This window comes from Hibiscus syriacus, unplaced genomic scaffold (assembly GCF_006381635.1).
Source record: "Hibiscus syriacus cultivar Baekdansim isolate YM2019G1 unplaced genomic scaffold, ASM638163v2 tig00116962_pilon, whole genome shotgun sequence".
NCBI lineage: Eukaryota > Viridiplantae > Streptophyta > Magnoliopsida > Malvales > Malvaceae > Hibiscus > Hibiscus syriacus.
The window spans coordinates 7,200,540-7,217,194 of record NW_024063488.1 but is presented as its reverse complement, the minus strand read 5'-3'; the positions used below and the strand labels follow the sequence as shown (position 1 = coordinate 7,217,194).

The following is a 16,655-nucleotide window of genomic DNA, read 5'->3' as shown; positions in this document are numbered from 1 at the left end:
CCAATATATTCATTAGAATTAGCTCCAACACTCTTGAACCAATAGTCGAGATTTTCAGTTGGCATCTCAAAATGAAAACAAATGTAGATTACACGTACAAAATTAACCCAGAAATGAAAGAAAAAATTCATCGAAAGTAAAAGAATACGAAAAGAAAAGAGCTTACCCGAGAGATTGTTGGACCATAACAATTGCAAAGAACTTTAAGGTTAGAGAGAAATTGATTGGGCAGAGAATAGGAAGTACAACCTTACAAGATTTGATTGAACGGATTTTAGGTGGAAAGTGCCAATCACAACTGATTACAAACTCATTGCTATACCATCTTATTGTCGATGTTATTTCGACAAAGCAACACAACAGATTAAAGATAGTGATTATGAAACCATCTTAAATATAACACCATTACACAGCCTGAGGCGAACATAGCATCTCCATATTTAACACCTCATATGCCATTGAGGGTCACCACCACTCTACGAGCTGTCGGAGCATCGCGATGCTCACAAAGCCAAATGCCCTAAAACATAACAGAAAAAAGGAAATTGGATATCTTTTGTTAACAGAGAACATTGGAAAGCAAATTCAAACAAGATGTAACCAAAGTTTTAGCAGTCTCGGAGCAAATTGATCAAAGGCCATTCAAAGAAAGAGATGAAATGCATGAGAAGTGAGAACATCCAAGTTCTCAATGCATACGGGCAATCAAAGCTGATAAAGACCATATTCACAGTTGGATATGATCATTGTGGCTAAATATGATGTACCTGCCAAGTTCCCATGTTAAGCTCTCCATCTGTAATAGGAACCCTGTAGAATAATAACATAAAGATTGGGTGAATTTGAAGTAATTCAAAGAACAAGAAATGAAACCTTTATCAAACTGAAATATACTCACGTTAGGGCGCAGCCAAACATTGATGATTTGATATGGGCGGGCATGTCATCAGGGCCTGAAAAGGTTAAAATGAAACTTAAATATGAAGAAACTGACTTGGATGGGAAGGAGCAGGGTTCAAGTTATATCAGTAGAGTATAGCTGAAAGTGCAATGAGTCTAAATTTGTAAATATGAAATGACACAAACCTTCTAGCGTATGCTTCCAAGGCGCAGACCTTCCCTGGAAAATGAAGATAAAAATTTCAAGCACCATTTAAAAGAAAAGAAAAGAAAACCCCTCAGCATTCTGTTATCTCCATACCTCTGGAACTATTTTGTTGAGGAAGGTCTCGGTGTCGTCACGAACATCCGAGTCATAATTCTCATTGATGGTAAGCGAAGCACTTGTGTGTTGCACTGGAATGGTGAAATCGTAAATATGTGAATAAATAGCATAAAATTAAAAATCATTGTGCAGAGGGAGAGATGATCAAAGGAGTAAAGTGGAAAATAGTGACCGAGAGACACTCACGGAATAGATGAGCAAGGCCACACTTAAATTCAGATAAATCGGGTCTGATTTCCTTCAATATCTGGTTCCCAAAAGCAAAGTTAAAGGTAAAAGAAAATGAATTATTGGGAGGCAAAAACGAGTAGGCATGTTGGTTACCTGGGACGTAACGAGATGGCAGCCTCGCCGATGGGGAGGAAGAGTAATGGTCTTCTGAGCCCATTTCGGGCCGGGGACGGTGGCAGCCATGGTGTTGGAATCAACGGAGGATGTGTTGTACTGTGCTTTTACCGACGCAGGCTTCGATAAAAATAGTGATGAGCTTTGCATCAGCATCTTTTAGATTCTCTCCCCAAGTTGTAACCTAACCTGCTGATTTTAAATGGCTCGGCTACTAGCTATTGTCTATTGAGCTCAAGAAGCCCATACGCATAGCAGAATTTCGAACGGGCTATGCTATACTCCACAAACATCATTGATATTTTTTGGGCCATTTTTGCAAATTGAATGAAGTTCTCAAACGAGTGGTTAGTCGACGAGCCTCATCTCGTGTATGGTTGGTAGCCATTTGTTTGTTTGCCAACCTTTAGTTTATTCATGGCCAATAAGATAAATAACGAGCAAAATGAGACCTAATATATCCGACTAATTATGGGTGATCATTCGGTCGAGATGAGTTGAATAAAAATATTTGATTTATTCGAGTTGAAAAGTCGTATTTTACAATTCGAAGTTGACTTTAATTTTTTTCGAGTCGAGTTGTTCGAGTTTCTATACCAATTTAATTGTAATTATTTATAATATTATAGTACAAATTTATTCTAATTTTTTTTAATTTCTCTAATCTTATAAGATATATATTTCTTCAAATTCTTTTTACATTACAATGTTATTTAATATATCACATACAATCTAAAATTATAAAATATATTTACAATATTATATTTTCAAGAAGGTGTTTTGAGGATAAAAGATTAATGATAGTATAAAGGAGTCAAAGAATTGATGTGAAGAAAGAATTTGTAAATAATTGTAGTCAAAAGACTAAAATGAGTAAAATGCAAAGTTAAAATACTAAATTAAAAAAAATACATTTTTTGTAAAAAAAAATTGAAGTTACATAGATAATCTATAGTGGTAGGGAACATGTGGTTTAAATTTGGTCAAAAATATACTTAAAATGAATAATGAATTGAAGAAATACGAAAATCATGCAAAATTGAGAGACTAAATTGAAAAATGAAAAAATATCATAAAAAATGAAATTAGAAGTACATATATATATTCTATGATGGTTTAGGAGCATGTTGTTCAAATTTAGTGAAAATGTAACTTAAAATAAAGGAAGAATTGAAGGAATAAGAAATCATTGACCAAATCGTAAATATGTCAAAATACTCATCCAAATTTTCGGTTTTTTCGAGTTACTTTAAATTTTGAAATTTCAATTTGACTCAAAATCGAAAACTGAATTTATAATTCGACTCGACTCAAATAACTAAAAATTGAAAAAATTTGATTTTTTGGTCGAGTCAAATTTTGCTCACCCGTACAACTAATGCAAAAAGCGAATCATGTATGGATGAGATTTTGATTTTTTAAGAATATAACTATTATTTTTAAATTATTTTATATAATCTAAATTGAAAATAAAATTCGTGTATAAATATATTATTATATTATTTTTGTGTTTATAATTGTTTTTTTATATTTATCGTGTGATTTTTTATATATTATTTATGTGATTTTTAAAATATTTTTTTTCTTATCATATGAATGATCTCAATGATAAAAGGAGTATTATTCTCCTTAAAGATTCTGTGGTTGAACAACTGCATCTAAATGTAGAGTTGATCATAAAACAACAAAGGAGGATTTTATTGTGATTAGGAATATATGGTAGAGTGATAGAATAGAAAGCGAGTAGAAGATGACATATGAGAATAAGGAAGATGATGATCGTAGAGGAGTGATCGAATGGGTCATATAAGTTGTCAATGGGTAAAATAAACGTTTAATGGTCCAACTCAACTTTTATTCTCCTACATTAACGGCGGTTAAAGACGAGTGATAATTTTGTTAGTGTTATTCAACAAGAATATAGATAAGAAGAGATGAAGAAATAGAACGTAGATTAAGATAATAGAAATTCCAAGTAAATTCAGCAAGCCTCTCATTTACAAGCTGGTTTTATTTATATTCGACTGCTATAGAAATGGACAAAACCAGTTAGAGCTCTAAGCATCCTTCTTTCTCACCCCTCTGCGCCTCTCTCGAATGTTCCCTGCTGCTAGTTCCAGGCGTACAACATTCTCCTTAGCTGATGTTATCTGTTGTGGCATATCGTTGGCCTCCTCTAGCAGCTTATATTCCTTCTCCTTAGGTGGTGTTTGGATCAAGGAATGTGAGATTCCCATAGGAATGTAATCCACATTCTCATGTTTGGTTGGCCGGGAATCTTATTCCCGGTAATGTTTTATTATCAATAGTAGATTTTTTGGGTATATTACCGGGAATGTCATTACCTCCCTTTCCATAAGTATTGTTGGATTACCGGCGTTTTAGATTAAAATGCCCTTAAATTTTTATTTTTTTCAAAAATATCATTCTTCTGTCATTGAATAATAAAAATTCTACGAAGGTTAAATTACAAATTTATCCTTAAACTATTTTAGATTTACAAAAAAAGTCTATAATTAAAATTTTATATGAAGTTCAGGGTTGAAATAGAATTTTACCCTTTCATTAAACCTTTTTATATTTTTAATTTTGTAAATATATATAAATATATATATATATATATATATATATATATATATGAATTTTATGAATTTATTTTTAAAGAAAATATATAAATATTTTTCAACTTGTTAAAAAAATAAATATATAATAAGGACAATTTGGTCAAATATACATTCCAATAATCTTTTATTCCTTTAACCAAACACGGTAATCTTACATTCCTGCTAAACCAACCAAACACAAAATACAGCATTCCCAGTAATCCTATTCTCTGGTAATCTTACATTCCCACTGGTAATCTTACATTCCGTGAACCAAATGCACTCTTAATAGCTACAAGTTGAAAATATTAGTTATATTAGCGACAGATAAGAATAGAAAACGAGTAGAAGACGAAATATGAGAATAAGAAAGACGATGATTGTAGTGGAGTGATCGATCAACGGTCATATAAGTTGTCAATGGGTCAGGTAAACGTTTAATGGTCCAACTCAAATTTTCTTCACTCACATTAACAATGGTTAACAGTTAGTGATTATTTGTGTAATTTACCCTAAATTAAAAGAAAGAGATGATAATAAGACGACAATACATAACGTTTAAAAAGTAATTTTATCCTTATAAAAAATTAGTAAGTTATTTGACATAAATCGTATTTTTTACGCGATTACAGTTATATTATTTGAATTTATTTTATATTAATAAAATAGTGAAAAAAGAAATTATGAATTACGGAAATTATAATTTTCCTTTTTGGATTAATCTAGTGAGTTTAAGATATCTGTTCAAAAAATTATAAACTTATAATATGATATTAAAATATAAAAAAGAAGATATTTAGTAGATATGATGTTGTTACGTTCGACGAACACGGATGAACACAATTAATAATGAACATCACAAAATTAATGTATAAAACGTTAAATTATAAAGTATTAAACGTATAATTACAAATTAATTACAAATCTAAAAATAGTTTAATTAAAATAGAATATTTATAAAACATTAGTTTTTATAATCTTATTTAATTGTAATTATATCACATATTAATTTGGGAAATTTATAAACCTTAATTTATTTTCATAATTTTGAAGCTCCAGTCGTTGCCGTCACCGTTGCCACCGACACCGATAATATCTTTAGCCACCGACGAACGACGAAGACTAAATCAACGGCGAAAGATAATATCGACAACAACAACGGTGGTGGCGACAGCGGAATGGTAACGACAGTGGTAGTAACGACGATAGCTTTAAAGCTATAAAAATAAAATAGAATTTATAATTTTTTCTAAATTAATATTTAATCTAATTATAATTAAAATAAGATTATAAAAACTAATGTTTTATAAATATTATATTTTAATTAAATTATATTTAAATTTTTAACTAATTTATAATTATAATTTTAATTATTTATAATTTAATATTTTATAAATTAATTTAATGGCAAACGTGGTAAAATTGTGCAAACCCAGACCAAAAGCAACCCAAATAAAATACCCAGACCAAACATTTTAACTTGAACATCTCTTCAAGGAAATAGATTTAGGAATAGCGACCCAAAACAGATTACAGATACCAGAAACTCACTGAAATCAGAAATGAATGCTAGTGCCACAGTAGCAGTGAGCTCTTGCCTCTCAACCTCCAAGCCATTGTACATTGGCTTAAGCCCAGTCCCTATCTGTTTGCGCCGGAGGAGGAGGAGGTCGAGCTAGCGGCGTGGGAGGCCCAATCTACCTATCGCCGCCTCATCCTACTTCGCCATGCCAAGAGTTCTTGGCAACATCCGGCTTTACGAGGCCCCCCCTCAAAAGAATCTATTTCACTAGCATTCTGATCTTTGTTTTTATTAATACCATATCTTGCTATCTAAATTTTCCTAATGGTGAATGCCACAATTTGGCGAACCCCAACACCATCAGATCACGACCGTCCACTCAGTAAATCCGGGCGATCTGATGCTGCGGCGGTTTCTCAAAAGCTCCAACGAATGGGTTGGATCCCTCAGCTTATTTTATCCAGGTTAGCTAGTTTCTCTTCTCTAAGCATCATATTTTGAAAACCTTAATATTGATGTTTCGAAGACCAAAAAAAAAAAACTCAATCTATTAATTCATTTTGCTCCAGCGATGCCGTGGGTACCAGAGAAACACATGCAGGAACAGGTGCGTGGTTTTCTGGAAGCAGAGGTCCATTTTATTTCTAGCTTTTATTTCATTGCAGCCATGGATGGACAGACTGCTGAACACCTCCAACGAATTATCTGTCAATATTCAAGTAACGAAATACTTACCATCATGTCAGTGTCTCTTTGCTGTCTACTTTGATTATTCCTTTGCTGTCTTAATTTTATTTCAATATGTTATTCTGGTTCAAGCTTTAGGTTTCTACTCTTTAATTGAAACCTGATTAGTATAGTATGATTGTGTGTTTGTTTCCTGAGAAAATTTATATTCGTAATTTATCACAGATTCACTCTAAATTAGTTATACAGGTGCATGGGGCATAATAGGGGATGGGAAGAGGTGGCCTCCATGTTTACCGGTGCTTCCATAGAGCTCAAGGCTTGCAATGCTGCTTTGCTTGAAGCTCCCGGAAAATCTTGGGAAGAGGTTTGATTTCCTTCCATAAAATATTTTCATGTTGTCTCTGTGTTATTTTTGCCTTATATTTGTATGGAGGTAACGTGTAAAATATAATTATAAGCTAAGCATACGCCAAATCCAACCACCTGATACTCCCTTACTATATGTTTTACTTTTATCTGCAAGAACTGCTCTTTTTGAGTGGTGCTAAATTGGAGTTGTGAACTATTTTCATAAGCTCTTATAGAGCATAATCTGCTTTATATTTCAATGTGTTTTCCATAAAGTGTTCTCATAGAATCTGTAGATATAACGGTATAGTATATTGAAATTTTGTTTGAGAACAGGATAAGTTATAAATGAGGCTGATGCAAGCTTTCCATCTTGTAACTTTTTAAATAGCAAAAATATGTAGTTGGACATTTCTGATCTTATTGCCTAATTGCATGAAATAAGGGCTGTTTTGCTTGTGCTCTGTGAATGTAGGATATGTACATTCTAACGTGAGTACAATCTTTTTTTCTTTGTTTTTTCTTATATTTGGAGCACAAAAGCCATGCATTGTGTGTTGGATATTTATCAGACACACATCAGAGAGCAAGTGTATGACTAACATAAAATCAGACCATTCGAGGGTTCATGTAGGGGCCTGCAGGGAGTGCATTAAATACACTTTCAAATAATATTCACTTGAAGTATAAGCATACGTGAAACCTATTGCAAAACTTTTGAAAACTGTTATTTGTTGGATAATCAATGCTACTGCTACCTTGGAAATTAGGGAACAATATCATAAGCCATTAGTAGACAGATGGGGGAAGTGGGATCAACCATGTTTAGGACTGGATTGAATGATGTCCTAAACAAGTATAATTAAGCTTTTGAGGTTCAATGCCCGTAGCTTTTGCTTCTGGTGTGCATAGATTTGAGACCACCTCTGTTTCCGGGGGGTTGGAGTTTTTTACTCATCTATGTTGATGCCCTTGTGATAGATTCATCAATGTAAACTGATGTATTAACATGGCATGTCTTAATAGAATTGGTGCCATGTAAAAGGAGAATTTAGTGGCTGAATTCTATAGTAATGACAGAATGGATTTATGGTGTTTATTCTGTCTGATCCACTGCCGATATTTCTTTTTAGTTAAAGAAACTCAATGTATTGAAAGTTGTGGTTAAATCATAATGTCCTTTTTGGAGAGGTACAGAGATGAAGATGCAAAAACTTGACCAGTGCAGCTTAATCACCATAATTTTTTTTCAGATTTGAGATTGGAGATACTTTTGGTTTATAACTTTTGAAGGGGTGAATCATTACTGAACCTAGTGTCTTACCTTTTCAGGCATTTTCTGTAGCAGGATATGGTGGTTGGAAGCTTCAAGGCTTAGCGACACCCAGTAGTAACCTGTAGAGCATAGACATTCTGAAGTTTTGAACAAATCTACCCCCCTCCCCCCCGGGCGGCTCTCTTTGCTAGGAAAATAGAAAGAAGAAGACATTAACCAGAGAAAGAGTTAGTATACAATGTAAGCCAGGTTCCAGTCCCTACAGATCTTTGTTATTTTCACTTTGCAGGTAGCAGCTGTTGAAACTTACCTTGATCAAAACATGGCAGTTCCAGTTGTATGTGGAATATATGGGTGGCTATTTGGAGAGAGTTGGTATTTTGGTAGCTTCATTATATTCCACTCTCTCACACCCAACATGTGATGAAACCGATTATGTGAACTGATTACTGGAATGTTATAAGAGTTTTGACTGTGTATAAAGGTAATTCTACTCGGAAGCGGGTTGAATTCTATTAGTCTATGCATTAGATCATTTCTTGTTTTAAGGTTCGGTTTGTTCGGAGCCTTTGGAATGAGTGAATGAGCCTAGGTTTTCTTTGCCTGGATTGGACAATATGGAAAACTCATAAGCTTCATGAAAACCTTAGGATATGAAGTTGGCCAACATAGTGCTAAGGTTCAAGAGGGGACAGCAAACTATTCATAAGAAAAGGTTCCACTTAACTCAAAAGGTGGAAAGAAATCAAAAAAGTAGAAACAGCTATGTCCCATATGCCCTGTGTTATTGTGGGTTTGCTTTCACCTTGCCTTCACAAAAGGCAACTTGGATGGATAACAATGGCTATTTATTTTATTTTGAGGACTATTTCAAGTGGGTGCCCCGTTTTCACCCTCTTATCCTACTTTAAGGAGATATAACATGAGATGTATTTTCATCATATTTTTATTTTTTAATTATATTATCTTTTAAAATCTATATTTATCAAACAATTTACTTATATCAAATATTTAAATTCAAGATTTAATAATTTAAATTTGGTATTTAATTTTTCAGTTTATTATTATATAGCATCCAAATTGGAATTTGCTCTTATTTGATCCTTTGATTTAAAAGTTTTTCTTATCTAATATTATTCATCTTCTGTTATTGATAATTTGTAATTTTTACGTGGTTTTAATTCGAGTACAATTTTATATAATTTTTGTTATTATGTTTTTAACGTTTGATTAACTCAAGTATATTTAATTAAGTTTGTTTAAACTCAATTTGATTCATAATGTTTTATTGTATTTTATACAGATAAGTAAGGATAGTTGACTGGTTCAGTTATATATATATATATATATATATTGTGGCTCCACCCTCAACGATTGAGATGACATTCAGCAGATATTTGTCATATAATTCGAGTAAATTAATATTATAATTTTAGTCATCAAACCAATCAATTATAACTTAAATTAAAACTCGATAACTATTAAAGTATTAGGATAAATTACAATGATGATTCCTTTTGTTTTTGGTCTATGTTGTTTTGGTCATTGATTTTCAAAAAAAAAAAAATCATTCACATTATCAGTTCATTATATTTTGGTAAATGGATTATTATTTTTATTAGTTTGATGATACGGTACTTTAGTAAAAATATTTAAATTTTAATTTGACTCATACTGGCTCTAAAATTTAGATAAAATATCAATTTAACTCTAAAATTTGATTAAATTCCATCATCGACCGTCCTCATCATAATTAACTTTCCTTATTTGATGACATAAAATGTTAGTAAAATAGTTAAATTTTAATTTGACTCTTGAATTTTATATGAAATATTAATTTAATCCTAAAATTTATATATAATAAAAATTGAATCTTTAAATTTTAGATAAAATATCAATTTGATTAACGTGTCTTTATTTTTAAAGGAACACTGATATATTTATTATTATAGTTTATTTTTAAATGAATTTCAAGGTTTTTATATCAGGTCTGTGCAGTTTAAAGAATTTTTTTTTATGAAATTGACATCATGTTCATGATTTTAAAAGAGAATGTATTAAAAAATTTGAAGTCTAACGATCATAGATGACGACCAGTGATGATAATTGACTGTGACTGATAACAATGATGAACAATAGATGACGACCAGTGATGATAATTGACTGTGACTGATAACAATGATGAACAATTATTGATAATAGAGATCTTAATTGAATTCAAGGTTCAAGTTGATATTTTATATAAAGTTCAAAGGTTAAATTAATATTTTATCGAGAATTAACGGCTAAGTGACCCAAATAAGAGATTGGAAACAAAATTGATCATAACATAATTTTTAAAAAAAAATCAATAACTAAAAAAAACAGACAGAGAAAAGGGACCATCTCTGTAGTTTATCCAAAGATTTACGAAACAGAGACCCAGTAAAGAAAAAGCTCGGTCTCTCTGCCCGTCTCTCTCTGTCTCTGTCCGTCACTGAGCTGCGCTTGCTTGTTCTTACCTGCTGCTGGTCGCCCCCTCCGTTCTCGGCTGCCACCAACACATCAAAACCTGTAAGCTCCGTCCTCCTTTCTCTCATTTGGTAGAATTTCCCTTCCTGTTTGACTTTTTCTTTCACCTTCTTTTGAAAAGTTCGTTTCCCTTTTTCTGAGATCGAATTTCTTCCACTTCATTTTCCTTTTTTCTCTGATAACTCTTCCAAAGAAACAGGTAAAAAGGTCCGTCCAAAAGTATAGCCGCTGTAGATCTGGAAGGAAAAGCTCGTGAACGAGCTTTGTGTTTCCTTACCTCTTTTTTCGTATTAATTGTTACTATTTGTTTAGTTGCCAAACAGCTCACATTCAGCTCAAAGATTAATTTTTTTTATTGACACGGGAGGTTGGACATTTCGTGACGATGTTGGGGAAACATTCTGCTGCCCATCTCTCTCCGTGGGACTGCAAATTTATAATTTGATGTACGGGTTTTAAAAGATGCCTCTGTTTCTATTGCCCCATCTGTTCCACTAAAAGAAGAAAGCTGCTTCCGTGCTCTCCCTTATAAAGCGAGAAAGAGAGAGAGAGAGTTGAATTGGAGCCCAAAAAAAATGTTGAAAAAGTGATTTTGGAGTTGCTGATACATTGCGCTGGAGTAATTACACGCTTCTGGAGATTCACATTCAAAAGCTCGCTACTAGCAAGATGATTGATCAGTTCATCAATTTTGTTATTCGACCTCCAAGGTATCTCTCTGTTACACTATTCCACCCTAATTCCATGCTCATCTCTTAAACCTGGATCCTAAATTGTTCAGTTCATTTTAGTTCTTTCTCGCCTCTTCTTGCAAAGAAAAATAGTATTAGTTTTTCTAACGAAACCACAATTTTGCTTCATGACTCTGTTTTGTAAATAAAACAAAAGCTATAGCATTAGTATGAGATATATATGTTAAGGAGCTATCTTAGCCAATTATTGCTGCCTCCATCTCATTTGTTGATTTGCAACTTCTCTTTTTTCATTACTCGAAATTTTTGAGTATTTGTTACCTGTAATGGCTGCACTGCTGCTCCGATCATTAATCTTCCCTTAAGTTACTATCTTTTATCCTTTTTTCATGTGTACATGCAGGGCTGATTATAACCCAGATCAATATCTTTGGGAAAAGGAGTTTACTCTTGCTGGCAGGCAATACAAAAGACAAGATTTGGAGGCAAGTATGGACGTTAATTAGCCACCTTTCTACCTTATTATCTCGTTATTTTTCTGTGCGTCACCTCTGTGCTTTATGTTAGCTTCTTGGAACATGTTAGATTATCTATTTCAAATGTATACAGCTTACAAACTCAAGGGGCCATAAGCTGCGTTGTAGTCATTATGTGCCTTCATCACTCCCTGAAGAAACTCCACTCCCTTGTGTTATATACTGCCATGGAAACAGGTATGGAATTCTTTCCATACATTCTGCTTAAATGTACATTGTAGTTATAAACAGCTTTTAGATGGTATTGTGCCTCAACAAGGAATTGTTTTGAATCATTACCAAAGATTTGAGTAGCATAAAGAGAGGTAAAGTTTCACTCTCTTTTTCTCTCCTGTGGATGATATTACAGTGGATGTAGAGCTGATGCCAATGAAGCTGCTTTAATTCTTCTCCCATCAAATATTACGGTATTCACACTTGATTTCTCGGGTTCAGGCTTATCTGATGGTGATTATGTTAGCCTAGGGTGGCACGAGGTACGTGCTCGATCTAGTTGAGTGCTTCTGTTATCTAAGTTTGATGGCCATTTATGTATTATTTTTTGTCTTTTTATATTTTTCTCTACCCTTTTCTAAAACTCTTTGACAGAGAGACGATCTCAAGATTGTGGTATCATATTTGAGAAGTGAAAGACAAATATCTCATATAGGTCTATGGGGACGATCAATGGGTGCTGTCACTAGGTGCCTCATACTTTCACCTCTTAGTTTATTGCATTTTCAGACACCCTTTGTTTTCTTAAACAGGATATGTTTGAAAGCCCTTGTTTCTGGATGTTTAGAAATCCTGTTCTCTTGATGGTGCTTCTCATATTTTTATTTTGTTTCTTCCTAGGAAAACTACACTTACTAGTGTGTTAGATTTCTCTCTTTGTTATTTAATGCAGCCTTCTTTATGGAGCAGAAGACCCTTCAATAGCAGGAATGGTGTTGGACAGTGCCTTCTCAAACTTATTTGATCTTATGATGGAGCTTGTTGACGTGTATAAAATCAGGCTTCCTAAATTCACGGTACAAATCTTTACTTGTAACTTTGTTCGCTTAAGTGTGAACTTTTAAAAGCAAACTGGCATGTTAGACAAATTCTATACCCTGTGAAGATGTCATATGTTCCTTATTAACTGATAGGCACATGATGATGTGCACGCCCTGAAAAAGAAAATGATAGGGCTAAACATGAGATGCATGATTTCATATTAACCCCCCTCCTCCATTATGGCCACCAATGGAAGCAGAAAGAGTGGTCCAGTGAAATGTCCAAATTTAGTCAGTTGGTATGGTGAGAAAATGCCACTGTACCTCAGTACCAGATGTGAGGTGTGACAAATAGTGCTAATGTGTTGCTTTTTCCAAAATGTGGTATATTGATTCTGGTCTTGGTGGTACTAGTACAGTAATTATCAATACTTTATTGGTCATGATATGTGATTCACAATGGGGTTCATTGCTGTTTGTATATTCTATGTGTAGATGTTTTTAATATTGCAATAAATTGTATTTCATGCCTTCTATTTCAATTAGGTTAAGATGGCTGTGCAATACATGAGGCGTGTAATTCAGAAGAAGGCAAAGTTTGACATTATGGATCTAAATTGTCTGAAGGTTTGTCCATTTTAACAATCTGGTTGGTGTTCAGAAGTCGAACACAATTTAGGGAGTTGATTAAATTTTTTCATACTTCATAACGTTAAAGCCTTTCCAGATCAATGCTATACTTGTATTGACAGATTTTTTTATTTTTCATTTCATGCGGGTTTGTTTCTTTACCAACTGCTAATTATTTTAAGTAACATTCTAGACTTTGATTCACAGGTAGCACCCAAAACATTCATTCCAGCATTATTTGGACATGCCAGTGATGACAAATTTATTCAACATCATCACTCTGACCTCATATTTAAATCATATGCGGTAATTTACCATTTGAAAATTCTTACATTTTCTTGGGGAGTTTGATTCTTGTTATTTAAGATTCCAGGGCGTAATCTTTGATTCCAATATAACATTATGTTGTTTGGTTTGCGAACAATTACGGTAGGATATAATTTAAGATTACTGGCAGAGTGTAATATAGGTGTAATATCATAACATCTCATTTCATCATGTAATCTAAAATTACAGACGCAATCTTAGATTTTGGTACAATTTAGCCATTATTTTTATTATTTCTCTTTTTTTTCCAAATAAAATTTAAGTATAATTAAAAATAAAAATCTCTCTTGTTATATATATTACTTAACCCAAAACACAATGAAAGAAACATCTTGATATATATGATCAAACCAAGAGGGTATTTTTTTTTCATAATTCAAATATGCCAAAATATTAAAAGAAATAATTTCATTTAAAAAAAAAAAATCTATAACAAGGACAATTTAGTAAAATGTATTTGCTTACATCCCTTAATCTTATATTCCATGAACCAAACAGACCCTGTTTTGGCTGATACCAGAAGTGTTTATCAAGCATATTCTATGCAGGGGGATAAAAACGTTATAAAATTTGATGGTGATCATAACTCCTCCAGGCCACAGTTTTATTATGATTCAGTCTCCATTTTCTTCTTCAATGTGCTTCGTCCTCCTCAGATTTCTTCTGCTTGTTCAAGTAAGCTTGAGAAATACTCCGACCTTGGTGATTTGAAAGTCGGTGCTGGCATGGACGAGGTGAATTTCTTATCATGTCAGAGCTTTTAAGAAAGTAGCTTAAGAGTAAAAGTGGAGTGTCCTTTTGATTGGTATTAGGTGTCACCTACGTGATGCATGTATCTTTCCATATTTTCTGAACTTTTTCATAAGCTCTGCCTCTTTTAAAGCTTTTCTATTAGGATGTGGATCATTAGCTAGTAGCTAGGCATTATTCAATAAACACCCCCTCAGTTTAGGAGTTTAGCCCGGCTGCATTATGATTATTATGTTATACCTTCTTCTTTGGGTATTTTTATAGTGCAGTTGAGATATAATATACTTTTAGTAATGCTCAGTTTAATAACACATCCCCATGACGTGTCATTCACAAATTTCTTATGCCTAACATACCAACGAGGCAACAACTATGCTGGGGCTGGAAATCAATTTGCTGGATGAAGGCCTCTGCTAAGATGATCTGACCCTAGTATTTGGTGGTAGTAACATGTGTAAAAGCTTTTGTAGAAATTGGAATATATACCTACCAAATATTTAACATGAATTTTGTGCAACTCTTTTTAGAGTCTGTTGTATGAAATAATCACTGGCATTGAAACTGAACCAACCAATGCTGCAAGTTCATCTTCTTCTGCACCTAGCATTTTGACGACTAAGCCAGTAAATGAACTGATCTCAGAAGTTGCACCACGTACTACATTGGTAGGATTCTATTTCACTTTGGTTTTGTATTTGTCTGCTTATTAGACTAATACTCAAATTATATATATACTTTTATAATTTGTTATTTCTTATCATTGCAGGATTCCATGGTTACTAGGAACAATAGATCTGACAGTGACGAACAATCAAATTTACAGGTATCCATGAAATTCCTCTGATCATCTCTAGTATGTAACTCCGTGTCTGTCTGCATATACACATGTTTTATTCTTTTTACAGGGAAGACTAGGTAGTTAGTTTATTCAGTTCCTGCTTGATGTACTCTCAATTAGTCCTGATAAACTGCCATGATTTATATTTAATTTTAATGTTTGATCCACTCCGCACTTACGACTCCACCTCCAGTGTGGCTATCGCGTGTTACTGAACATGTTTTCTGAACCGGCAGCATAACGTGTGAAATAATTTATGAACTTCTGGTTTTCCTCTGTTCATACTTTTGTTTTCATTAGAGAATTTTGTCTTATGATTTGCAGGATAAGCCAAATGGCCAAAGTGACGAATGTTGCTCATATACCAGCTCAAACAGGGAAAGTTGGGGAAGATGCTCTTCACTAGGGGGCAGTGATGAATCTTCTGCGGATTGTACAACTGCTGATAATAGAAATGAGGTTCTTCGACATAATGCATATAACAAGGCTGTTAGATTTTAAATTGTTTTTAGTCAATCAAGAAGAATGAGTTTCAGCTTTTGTTTGCTGCATGATTTATATTTTGTTTTAACTCTAATGGGGTAGCTCCTGCCTATTTCTGGTTTTATCTTTCTTACTGAAAATGGTCTCTGTCTTGTTAGGCGACTCTTAACGTGCTTGCAACACCTCTTAAAAGCATGCCGCAAAAATCGTGTGATCCACCAAAAGAGGAAAAGAAGAAGAAGAAGAAGAAAGGTTCAATAACCCCAAAGCCCAAGCATGAGAAGCTTGAAAAGCTAGAAGCCCTTAGTAAACGACTACGCCTTTGCATCCTAAGACGAGTTCATCACCGGAGGAATCGTTCCACATGAGTGGCCCCAGTAACATTGAACTGTTGTATTTTTTTCTCTTGTTTCTAGTATTTCCGGTACAAAGTGTTCCAGTCATTTTAAACTCGAAGCAAAATTATGCAGATTTCCAAGCTTTACTTTGATAAATGTGTAAATGCAGTATTTAGATTGAACAATTGTCCAAGATTTATGTGGTTCTCTTTTTCTAGTAAAGTTTCACCCAAATTCTAACAATCTAGCAAAAATAATGTTTCTTTTTCATTAGGCACGTAGGCTGAGTTAAACGATGACTGATTTAATATTTTTTTACCTTCTGAATTATAATATCTGCAATAGTTGTTTGGCTTGCTGGAATAGTGTGTGCAACAGCAACACGATGATGCTCACATGAATCAAACCAGATAATTAAGCAGTGAAAGTAAGGATATAACCTATTTGAATTTTATTTCTTCGTCGTCTCCATATTCACTTGTTGGGTTGTTCCTCTACTTTCCCTCATCCCATGAATCAATCATACTTTATTAGTTTTACACCGTCGATCATCATACGGCGTCTACA

At 33.4% G+C, this 16,655-nt stretch overlaps 2 protein-coding genes and 1 pseudogene across 3 annotated transcripts; 2 read left to right on the top strand and 1 right to left on the bottom strand.

Moving 5' to 3' along the window:
• Positions 1-291: 291 nt before the first annotated feature.
• LOC120190434 (UPF0047 protein C4A8.02c-like) lies at positions 292-1,789 on the bottom strand. The gene is made up of 7 exons (XM_039193517.1): positions 1,550-1,789; positions 1,412-1,472; positions 1,202-1,296; positions 1,087-1,120; positions 899-953; positions 768-810; positions 292-520 (listed from the first exon to the last, which is right to left on the bottom strand). Exons 1-7 carry the CDS (start codon positions 1,724-1,726, stop codon positions 449-451), a joined length of 537 nt encoding a protein of 178 aa, XP_039049448.1. The 5' UTR covers positions 1,727-1,789; the 3' UTR covers positions 292-448.
• Positions 618-16,234, top strand: LOC120190432. Of its 2 annotated transcripts, XM_039193516.1 has the most exons (14): positions 10,440-10,562; positions 10,833-11,230; positions 11,616-11,697; positions 11,822-11,925; positions 12,098-12,224; positions 12,337-12,431; positions 12,635-12,758; positions 13,269-13,349; positions 13,560-13,658; positions 14,228-14,413; positions 14,957-15,094; positions 15,196-15,252; positions 15,592-15,726; positions 15,909-16,234. In XM_039193516.1, exons 2-14 carry the CDS (start codon positions 11,190-11,192, stop codon positions 16,116-16,118), a joined length of 1,479 nt encoding a protein of 492 aa, XP_039049447.1. In that variant the 5' UTR covers positions 10,440-10,562; positions 10,833-11,189; the 3' UTR covers positions 16,119-16,234. The 2 variants fall into 2 exon arrangements, with proteins under 2 accessions (XP_039049446.1, XP_039049447.1); XM_039193515.1 differs by lacking the exons at positions 10,440-10,562; positions 10,833-11,230 and adding an exon at positions 618-748 and having other exon boundaries at positions 11,633-11,697.
• On the top strand, positions 5,951-8,477 carry LOC120190435 (annotated as a pseudogene).
• Positions 16,235-16,655: the final 421 nt, after the last annotated feature.